The 11,832-nt window shown below is 40.3% G+C and overlaps 1 protein-coding gene across 1 annotated transcript in view; it reads left to right on the top strand.

The window, feature by feature from the left end:
- Positions 1-11,832, top strand: part of dennd1b (DENN/MADD domain containing 1B) — a 136,803-nt gene that overhangs the window by 70,335 nt on the left and 54,636 nt on the right. Inside the window, exons 10-12 of the mRNA XM_037697971.1 lie at positions 5,651-5,751; positions 8,835-8,880; positions 10,151-10,252. Coding sequence (XP_037553899.1) covers positions 5,651-5,751; positions 8,835-8,880; positions 10,151-10,252 — 249 coding nt within the window. The remainder of the gene's footprint in view (positions 1-5,650; positions 5,752-8,834; positions 8,881-10,150; positions 10,253-11,832) is intronic.

Genomic DNA, 11,832 nt, shown 5'->3' with positions numbered 1-11,832 from the left:
ACCCTTCCCACACTCTTGCAATATTCTAAACAATGTTTCTAAACGCTCTAAAAGAGCAGAGAATGTCATGATTTCAGCTCCCTGCCTCTGCTGCTCTCGGCCACCTGCAAGCGCTCTCGGCCACGCCCACATCTCAGCTCTGCACGGAGAACAGCTGATCAGCTGCAGCAGGAAGTTTATCCTGCAGTGTGGGCTGCACAAATGCGCAGCAGGTGCTAAATCGTTTAAAATAATTTATTTAAAATAAAAATGTCATGCCGATCGTGCGGCTCATCCATCAATCAGCCAGTTGTGTGTCATGTTCAGTCTTATTTCGAAAAACCGCGATAGAGCGAGTCCACGACAAACGAACCGCGAAGTAGCGAGGGACTGCTGTATAAACTAATTTCTTAGGTTATGTTTAGTTAGAAACTGTAGCTTTACTCCCCAACTTTATCCTTCTTTACTAACTTTTGCCCCCCACTCCCTTTTATCTCTTTATGTCTCTCTGTCCATCTCGTTTCTCTCGGTCCCTCCTTTAGTTTCACTGAATGGGTCTGCAGAAACCAGTGTGGGCACTTTAAGTCCACAGCACACTAAAAAGCTCTCAGGGCAGAACCAAAGACCTTGACTGCTTTTTGAAGCAGGCTGTCGCTGTATAATCGGTTAGCTTCTCTCAGCGGAGGGGGCAACACACACTTATACACACACGCACACACACACAGTGCAAGAGGCAGGCAGCCCCTCATTACTGGGCAGATCCCTGGTCCCCGAGGACTGGACCGAGCACCTAATCCTGTATTTGTTCTTGGGGACTGTATCTGTGATTCTCCATTGAATGGAATATTAAGCACCCAGGTCTTTTGTGGAGCGTGTAAGCCATTTGGCTCCACTCATCTATTATTTATCAGCCTGGCAAATATTTTATCAGCCTTAGCCTCTCATGACCCACTCTCATGTGAAGCCCGCCTCTAAATGAAGAAGAAGAAAAAAAGAGGGGTATTAATTTTTCTCTCTTTTTTTTTCAATTTGTCTTTCTTTTACTTTTTGCCTCATTTGTTCTAAAACCTGGACAAGGACACAAGGATTTGTATTAATCCAAGTTAGAGGAGCAAATATGTGAGATATTTCTGTGAAGTTGTTTCCAAGTTACCTTATCGCTGCACGCTGCTGCTGCCATCGTCGTGGGAGATAAATAAAATAAAAGGGAAATCTAGGTTTGCGTTATAAATCTTAATCTTTATTTTGGACTCCTTTCCCAGGCAGCTCCCCCAAGCCTCACCCGCCCAGCCTGAGAAGAAGAGGCACAGAGAGACTCTTGTTTTCACTTTCAACCTGAGAGTAAATCATGCCAGTTGGGGGGCTCACCTTGAGGCCTGGTGGAGATAATTGGAGTTGGTTAGCGAGGTGTTCTGTGCCATTACCTCCTGGTACCGGCGAATAGCTGGGGCTTGTCTCGCACTCCCAGAGGAGGAATACACCAGCCTGTTGGCTCCTTACTGCGTGTGCACGCGTGCACGTGCGAGTCGTGTGTGTGTGTGTGGATGCAGATCCGCCGGCAGATTGGTGACCTCTCTTCATCACGATTTAATGGCCCCCTTACTATCATCGCTTTAGAGGAGGAAGAAGGGTGTGATAGTTTTGATAGCCGCTTTTCCACCGAGCGCTTCACTTTCCCTCATTAATATTCATAGCATTGATTTATTCTCCGAATTAACAAAAAAACAAACTGTTTGCCAAGAAATTAATCCTGACAGGAGTGTGGCATTGTTGTTTCATTTGAAGACAGCGGGAAGCAGAAATATGCATATGCAGATACACAGAGCAAGACACCAATTAAATGTTGATTAAGTCTTAAGTATTGTGGGACTTTGTGTGTGAGAGACAATAAGAAAAAAATATTGCTTTTTGTTTACTGGCTGATGTGAGAAATGAATGCAGGTAAATCAAACCAGCAAGGAGGGAGGCACTCTTTTTTTTTTTTTTAATGTTCTGAGCTTTCAGATGCCGGGGCTGGATCTGAGGGTGGATTCACAGGGGCGGGGGTCCTCCTCCTCCTACAGCAGCAGTTGTTTTCAGCCACCGAGCTCGCCTGCTTTTGGCCGGTCAATTGTGACTTTCTGTGTGTCAGCGAGCAGGGGGTCTCCTGGTAGTTGTGCGTGTGTGATAGTGTGTGTGTCCGCTTCACACATCGACTGTGAAGCTGCACCAGTGTAACAGCGGCTGCTGCTCCGGGGTCCCGGCGGTATTGGCCTAGCCCGCAGTCTCTCTTGGCTAACTCATGTTTCATTCTTTGGCAATTTGCCCTAATGAAGTCCCGCAGGAGCCCCTCAGACCTCTGTTCTCTTTCCATATTTAATCATGTTATTTTAATCTGGGGGATGAGCTAACGCCTCTGTCTCCTGCTGAGTGTGTGTGTCAGTCTGTGTGTGCGTGCGCTTGCAGGTCATTACAATGGCTGGGTTTTCATGACATGAGATGTCAAGAGGGGGATGTTTGCTTTAAGACAACGGGAGACGTTGACTTTAATTCTGCGTGCAATATTGGCTTGACAATATAAAAAGCATCTTTAAGAAGCAGTGTCCTAACACGATCGCTGCTCGTTATTTGTTGAAAACAAGGCTAATTATTCTGTAATTTCTCCGTTATAACAGTTGGGATGATTTTGATATTTATGGCTGCTGTCAGCCTTCTTTTGTTGCCCTTTGTGCAGGTCACAGCACAATCCATGTTTACTGACACTGATTCAGAAAGCAGCAAATTATAAAGTCACTTTTTTACGGCTTTGTGTTCAGAACAGCACTTTAGCTTGTTTTTTATTTATTTAATATTATCATGTAAAAGCAACATTTTTGTTGTGATGACTCACGGCCAGGAAGTCAATAGTGAGGACAAAGCTGTCTGCAGCTTCAGAGAGTGAAGTGTCTGCAGTGAGGGTCATGTCAGGCTCCTGCCACAGTTGATGCTCAGTTTTAAAGTTTGCTCTTTACTCCAAAGAAATCGAGCGTTTCGTATGTTTAGTACAACACTTGACACGTCAGTGAAAAATGGTTCTTTATTAAAGCTTTTGCTTGTGAGCAAGAAAAAAAACCATCAAAGATTTTTCTATTTTGAAAAGTATTGAACATGCTTTCTTCTTCTTCCAGGTCTGAATAAGTACCCGGGATAGAAAATAAGACATTACGCTTCTTGTTGTTGAATTTTAGCCAAAATATTAAACGTATATCTGTGTTTTTCACATTGATAATTATGGACATGTGAACTGAGCTTTGGATGGCACAAAGCCATCTACTGTTTGTTTGGTAAAAAGTGATTTCATTGCACTTGAAGTTTTATACTCGCACTGACATCGAAAACAAGTAACACTAAATAGACATAATATATTTTTCAGAGTAAACTTTGCATAAGTAATTTTTCTTTATCTCTGTCCTTAGTTTGTATAAATTAGAAATACAACCATGTTGCAAATAGAAAAGAGCGAACATGTTAAGTATGTGATTATGTGAAAGTTTATGAAGCATTCACAATATTATGATCCATTTTTCTGCTGTACAGTTTTTGGCGTGATTCTCGTCCTGCAGTTTTCAAGCTATTTCAACAAATCCTCTCAAAAAGTTCGGCTCTTTCAGGACAATCCTGCTATAACTTTTGGTATTGGTGCAACTTTAGCTTTTTGAAATATTTAGCCTTTTCTGCCAGTTTGTATTTTTTTTTTTTTGTTCATAGAAAATGAATTGAGCTCATTTTACATCCTTCAAATCTTTAGATCTGTTTACAACATTTTCCTGCTCCTTTCACATTTTGTTCTGGTTCAGCTTCTTTCAGCTTCCTGGTGCAAATTTAAACACTTTTTTCAGCTACTTTCAGCTAATTTCAGTTGTTTTTTCAGCTGTTTGTGCTCCTTTCAACTTCTTTCCGCTAACTACAACATTTTTCTGCTTCTTCTAACTTATTTCTGCTAGTTTCAGTTTGTTATGCTCCTTTCAGCGTATTTCTGCAAGTTTCAGCTTTTTCCTCTATTTCAGCTACTATAGGCTAGCTGTTTTTATAATTTAAGCTTTTTCAACTAATTCCACTTTTTTTGCACTCATTTCAATATTTTTTAGCCTAATTCAGCAACAAATGTGCTCTCTCCACTTCCTTCTGATAATTGCAGCTTCTTTCTGCCTTTTTAACTACTTTTTGGCTGTTTTTGCTAATTTCAGCTTTTTTCAAATAATTTCCTTTTTTTGTGCACACTTTTGCTTCTTTCAGCCTAACTGGGCAATTGTGTGCTCTTTCTGCTTTATTAGGCTAATTTAAGCTAGTTCTAACTTTTCAGCTACATTTTTAGCATATTTTAGCCAATTTCAGCCGTTTGCCGATAAATTAAAGTTTACATGATAATCTCTGCTACTTTCTTCCTAATTAACTACTTTCTGCTAATTTCAGCTTGTTATGCTCCTTTCAGATTATTTATGATAGTTTCAGCTTTTTCTGCTATTTCAGCTACTATTTATCAGCATCATGAAGGACCCCACTCACCCAGCACACACACTTTTTGCCCCACTCCCCTCAGGAAGGAGGTTAAGGAGCATTAAGTGTAGAACCACTAGACTGAGGAACAGCTTCTACCCTGAGGCTGTTAGACTCACGAATCTCTAACTAGAATAATCACTGTGAAAAACCATATCATGTTGCTGCTGATCTGTTTCATGTTGCTGCTGATCTGTTTCAATGTTGATGTGTTCATGCGTGCACATCTGCTCACAGACTCATGTTCATGTTTGTGCTGATGTTCAATGTTTTATGTTATGAGTGCTTAGTGTATATTTAGTTGATGTTTTTCTTAGTTCATATCTTAGATGTTATTACTGTTTTTCTTATACATTTTATTGTTGGATGTAACTGGGACCCTGTGTACATAATTTCGCTCCACCACATGTACCACATGAGGTGCGAATAACAATAAAGAAACTCTGACTCTGATTTAGCTGTTTGTTTGTTTTTTGCTAAATTTAGCTTTTTCAGCTAATTCCACTTTTTTTTTTTTTTTTAGCTCATTTCATCCTCTTCCACTTCCTTCTGGTAGTTTAAGCTTCTTTCTGTTTTTTCAGCTAGTTATCAACTATTTCTTTTTGCTTATTGCAGGTTTTTTTTTAATCTAATTTCTTCAATTTGTTGCTCATTTCTGCTTATTTAAACCTAATTCAGCAAATATGTGTTCTTTCTGCTTTCTTCTCCTGCTTGTTCTTCCATTTCAGCTATATTTCAGCACATTTTAGCTAATTTCAGCTGTTTTTTAGCAAGTTCTTTAGCAATAAGCATTCACACTGCATTTTTGCAGGAAATGCAATTTCTCTCTTTTTAACAAATTTAATGTTTTTACAGTAAATGTTTGTACTAAGGTGTTTAAAAAGCCCATAAGTGAACTGAGAAATCTTTAATATTTGAGTCTGGCTATGTTGAAAGTGAAGTTAGTGAAAAGTTCACGTGAAAATGTGCACAAACTCTTCACCAACGACTCGTTGAGCTCACCACCTCAAAGCATTGCCGCGACTCAGTCAAACTTTTTTTTTTTGCCACAAATATTTTTAGAATAATACATGATGCTGTGTTATATAGTCTATGACACAGAGTGAATTGAAAAGTTGTGTTGAGTTTGTCTCGTCTTCTCTTTTTCTTTGTACAGTTAACTGCGTGTGTCCACGGTGCGGCCGCTTTGCTCTTCCCGATGTACTGGCAGCACATCTTCATCCCTGTGCTGCCCCCGCATCTTCTGGACTACTGCTGGTGAGGCTGGCCATCTTTAAAGCACGCACATGAACAAACACGATCTGTTTTATCGTTTGGATGAAAAAAAAAAGCAGGACTTCTTTAGCTTCTTTTTTTTTTTCTGTCGCAGCCTGTGATGTCTGTGCCTTTAAAGACACAGGCCATAGTTATGCACCCCAGCTCAGCCTCTAAAACCTCAGCGTTCAAGTGTAGCCTCACACACTTTAACATTTCTCATACCGTCTTCGTGTTCCTATGCATACTCCGTGGCGCGCCTTCTCTACTGTTCTAATGAACAGTTCAGATCACCGCGCTCTATATTTTATGCCAGTAGTAGCGCCACGCTCTCATCAGCTTTGCTCTCTCAGGAGTTCATTACCTCCCATCCAACACAAATCCAACAAATCTGAACAAACTTGATTGAAGCTGAACGGAGAGTAGAAGTAACTTTTACAGATTTGCATTTGCTCACATCAGGTTGTATCATGCATCATGTATTTAATGTGCCTGTGTGAGAGTGGACACATCGGCTTAAACAAACTGTTCATCACTGACAGGGAAATGTGATTTTCAACACTCTGCAAAGACTCATCATTATCTTATTCAATAACCGGGGTGTCGTCATGGCCCGATGTGATAACTAAATGAAATTAGTCGCTCTGTGTCTATTTGTCTACGTATGCACATTACAGCTGAAGCTTTAAAAGTCAGAGCTGCACAGAACAGAGTGGAACAGCCACAGGCTTTAAGTTAATTACACGCCTGTATGACCAGATATACCCTGACCTGAAGCTTATCTTAAAACAATGACACTATGAATGAATTTGATGAGCTCATGGTTGAAAATCACTATAAAATAACTATTTGTTTTTTGTTTTAAACTTAAAATAAAGACAAAATTGGCATAAAATAAAGCCGCATGTAAAAATATGTGTTTTATGAACAGTACACTCAGTTTTCACACAATAGTGTGAATGTTTATGAAGCATTCACACTATTGTGATCCATTTTTCTTTCGCGTGTTTTTCAGTATCTTTCTCGTTCCACAGTTTTTGTGCTATTTCAACAAAGCATAAATCAAAACGTTCAGCTCTTCTAGGAGTAGGGTGCTGTGGATGTTGGTATTGGTGCAACTTTAGCTTTTTGAAATATTTAGCCTTTTCTGCCATATTTTTCTCATAGGAAATGAATTGAGCTCATTTTACATCCTTCAAATCTTTAGATGTGTTTACAACCTTTTACTGCTCCTTTCACATTTTGTTCTGGTTCAGCTTCTTTCAGCTTTCTTCTGCAAACATTTTTTCAGCTACTTTCAGCTGTTTTATGCTGCTTTCAGATTCTTTCTGCTAACTAGAACATTGTTGTGCTTCTTCTAACTTCTTTCTGCTATTTTCAGCTTGTTCTGCTCCTTTCCGCTTATTTCTGCAAGTTTCAGCTTTTTCCTGCTGTTTCAGCTACTATTTAGCTAGTTTATACTAATTGTAGCTTTTTCAACTTGTTCCACATTGTTTGTACTTATTTTAACTTTTTTCCGCCTAATTTAGCAAAAATGTGCTCTTTCCACTTCCTTCTGGTAATTTAAGCTTATTTCTGCCTTTTAAAATTCTTTTCAGCTGTTTTTTCTTCTACTTTCAGCTTTTTCAGATAATTTCCACTTTCTTGTGCTCATTTCTGCTTCTTTTAGCCTAACCGGACAAACATGTTTCCGTTCTTCTGCTAATTTAAGTTTGTTCTACCTTTTCAGCTAATTTTTTAGCATAATTGGCTAATTTCAGCTGTTTTCAGATTAATTCAAGTTTTTCTTGGTAGTTTCTGCTACTTTCAACCTAATCAACTTCTTTCTGTTAATTTCAGATCGTTATGCTCCTTTCAGCTTTTTTTCAGCTAGTTTCAGCTTTTTCTGCTAATTCAGCTACTATTTAGCTGTTTTATGCTAAATTTAACCTTTTCAGCTAATTCCTCATTTTTGGAGCTTATTTCAGCTTCTTCCTCTTCCTTCTGGTAATTTAAGCTTCTTTCTGCCTTTTCAGCTACTTTTCACCTATATGTTTGCTCATTTCAGCTTTTTGATCTAATTTCCTAATATTTGTGCTCATTTCTGCTTATTTAAACAAAATTCAGCATATACGTGTTCTTTCTGCTTTCTTCTGCTAATTTAGGCTTGTTCTTCCATTTTAGCTATATTTCAGCATGTTTTTAGCTTATTTCAGCTGCTTTTCAGCAAGTTATCCTGATGCATGCTCAATAATCCAGGTAGAAAAATCTAAAAATGTTAAGTCTGGTCCTCTGGACATTCAAAAAAACCATACAAACAATACAAAACAAAAAAAAGTTGAAATGTTTCGTCTTTCATCCAAAATACTTCTTCAGTCTGAGGTGCTGTATTCAGCTCTGTCTTATAAACTCTGAGAAGTTGCTATTTATAAGACTGAGCTGAATACAGCACCTCAGACTGAAGAAGTCTTTCGGATGAAAGACGAAATGTTTCTACTTTTTTTTGGTTTGTTTTGTTTGTTCGTTTTTTTTGAATGTCCAGAGGACCAGACTTGACATGTTTAGATTTTCAGCAAGTTCTTCAGCAATAAGCATTCACGGTGCATTTTGCAGGAAATGCAGTATCTCTAGTTAAAAGTGTGCTCTTATTAATTTTATTGACGTTCTGTTCAGGCTGGAAGAGTGAAACTTCATTTGTTTTACCTGAATGTGTAAAAATAACTCCAGGGGTCAGAATGTTCTGGTAAAGCATAACAGGTTATGAAGAAAACACAACTCTTTCTGCACATGACATTATCATGTTATGACATTTAGAGCTGAAGAAAAATGTTCACCTCTGCTTGTTTTCAGTACATATTTTTAGCTTTTGTGTGGTTGCGTATAATCACTTTCCAACATGGAAAAGTTTTAGCTTTCGACTTTTATTGTTTTGAACATGCTCTTTATGTAATCACGAAGAGAAGCTTATGTGAAACAAACAAGCACTTTTTTTATTTAAAAGACATGAAATGGATAAATAATCAAGAGTTGAAACACATTTTATTTTATTGCTATGCGTTATATAATGATTGACATTAGCCGATTATTTGCTCGCTCTCTGTCCGCAGCGCCCCGATGCCATACTTTGTGGGAGTTCATCTCAGTCTGCTGGAGGTATGTTTGTAAATCATATTTACACTGTCAAAGGCGAATGACCACCTAATTCAGCTTAACCTTTTAGAGAATTTGTCCTTTTAATAACAAAAAAGTGAATTCTTTTTCACTTCCTGTGGACTTTTTTTTTTTTGTCCTTTTAAACTCCATTTCCTAACCAGAAGTACAAAAGAGAGAGGAAAAGCCAGAAAAATCATCAGCAAACAAAGAGATTTCTACTTCATTGTTAAACCCTGCGTTGATTCCATTGGGGGGCGGGGGGTGCGTCACCAGTTCGGCTGTTGTGTGTGAACGCATGACGCAAGAAGGTGCACATTTTGCACGTGTGTGTAAGTGTCATCACGTAGGTGTTTGTGTGCGTGCGTAATTGCGTCTAATGTTATGCGCATGTGTGTTTGCGTGCACGCGTGTGTGTGATACTTGTCTGACAGTTGCGGCAGTGGCAGTATTTATCACACTCTGCATCCGTGACAGACCTTCTTTCCGCCACTACATAATTAGTCCAGATCAGCATGTGAGCCTCCGCTGCACAGGCTGTCACAAAAGTGACAAAGTAGAAATTCACACACTAAGCTGCCTCCACACCCCCTCCACACACACACACACACACACCTGCCTGCGTCCTCCTGCACCGCGCTGAAATAATTGTTGAATTTGTCGCCATCAGGATGCGCGCCGCGCCGCGCAGCATCACCGCGTTGTTGTTGATGCATGAGGTTGTGGTTCCGTGGAAAACGTTCTCCAAATGTTCCCCCTCTGTTCCATTCTTCATCCTGTTAACAAGCGTTTGTTGCAGCCAACGTGCTCTAAAGTTTTTGACCTCTTTGTGCAGTTTTTGAACGTCATAATTGATTTTTAGGTGGTCGCTGTTTTTATTTTTATTTTTTATTTATTTTATTTTCAAAGCTTCAGGAAATAAACTCGCCTATGCCAAAAACAAATTTGTAATTTTAACGTGATATTAAACTCTAATAAGTAAATCCAGTTGTATGAAAAAATGTCAGACATGCAGAAATGTCAACCCTAATTTGATGAGTAATAGTGATACTTTCTGACTCTGTACTATAAATTTGTCAGTTCAGCAGGAATCTAGTTGTGTAATAATGAATAATTAACCTGATAAATAGTTAGGGCTGTATTTTTTTTAATGTACAAAAATGCATTTTTACTATAAAAGCCTTTTGGCTGCACTTATAAGTATTGTAAATATTTGTATTTAAAAGCTTTCTTGGATCTCACTATACGTCTAAACATATATATTCTCCTATAGCGAGTGCGCAGTAGATCACTGGAGGATGTGGTCATTCTGAATGTGGACACAAACACCCAAGAGACTCCCTTTGATGACCTGCACAACCTCCCCAGCGATGTGGTGAGACACACACACACACACACACACACACACAACTTCTCCACTTTTATTGTCTCATTAAACACGCCAAACATCGGGTTAAATTCCCCTTCTTCCCTCCTATGTAAAATCAGACTCGCATTTCTGCTCACACACACAAACGCACACACACATCCAGAAACTTGTCAAAGTACAGCTCTGTCCCCCTCCCCACATCATTAATGACTGCAGTTGCAGCTCCTCAGATTGTGGCTGTCTAAAGTAAACTCCCGTCGCGTCGTATGACGCTTGAAGGCACCCAGCGTTCCCCGACCATCAGAGGCTTGTGGGAAAATGTGCAACTCCCTTCCCTTCATCTTCATCCATTCTAATCATTATTTCACAAAGTCTTGCGTTTCTGCCTGCCCACTGGCACGTTTCTGAGGACGAGAGATAGGAGGAGGGAACGAGGCCTAGAAAGAGAAAGAAAAGGCAGAGATGGGTGATTTTGTGGGGGGAGAGAGTGGGAAGAAAGGGGCCAATTACCAGTGTGGGCAGCGGAGCCACCTGCCAGCGCGCCGTCTCTTTAATTAATGGCGCGCTGACGCTGGTCAGTGCTACAGGAAGCATCACCATGGCATCAGGGTCACTCGCACGTTCACACACATAAAGAACAGCACACGCGCTCGTCTCCCTCGTCTTAGTCGGACCCTGTTTGTTTGGTTCGTCTTCACTGTGTGTGTATTAAAGCGCCTCTGTGAGGCTCTGAGACCTCGGCTGAGGCTGTGGATGCACCATTACCCACGCTGCTAACAGTATGTACTCCGGTTCCACTGCCTACTGGACTCCTACCCCACCAGCAGAACATAATTCAATCGACTGCCCAGCAGACCCCAGACCTGCGCACACTCCCACACTTTTCTGGTTCTCCTGATTTAGCACTGCCCTGCCTGCAGTGACTGCTCGCGTGTACGAACGTCTCTTTACCGAGCGAGTTTTTTCCTGCACTTTATAACATTTTTCTGCCGACTTTCAATCCTGCCTGCCTTATTGCTTCCCCGGCTGCTCGGGTTTCGTGGCACCTGTCTGCCTACTCGTCTCTCTCGCAGTACTTCCCGCCAACCTGGACGTCTCTTGCACCCGCTGTTTGCTTCTCGCACTTCTGCGCGCCTGTCTGGCTGCACTACCTTCTTCTCACTTCCTGCCTGCGTGCTTTTCTGCACCTGGGGGACTGAAGCCCTAAATTAAATCGCAAACTGAGTTTGTCATAAAAAAAAGAGTTGAAGCTTTTGAAAAGCGACAGAAGCAAGAGAGAAAAGCCTTTGTCTTTGCCGTGTGATAAATTAAGTGGCAGGCTCGGTGCCTTCTTTGCTTTGATCCTCCACTCACCAATTTCTCCTGACTAATGACAGAACATAGCCCGCGTATCGTGTCAAATTACACCACCTGAAGCAGAAACTTCACTGGCATTAATATATTTATCGGAACAAATCTTTGTTGTTGTTTTTAATTCCCATACAGATTGTTCCCCCCCTTCTGTCTCCTCTAATCTTTTCACAGAGGCTAGTAGATTAATACCAGAGAGCAGGTACTAATTGAGGAGAATTCCAGGTCTCTTGTTA

Source organism: Nematolebias whitei, chromosome 3 (assembly GCF_014905685.2).
Source record: "Nematolebias whitei isolate Nwh7 chromosome 3, NemWhi1, whole genome shotgun sequence".
NCBI classification, from domain to species: Eukaryota; Metazoa; Chordata; class Actinopteri; order Cyprinodontiformes; family Rivulidae; genus Nematolebias; species Nematolebias whitei.
This window is presented reverse-complemented; position numbering and strand designations above follow the sequence as displayed.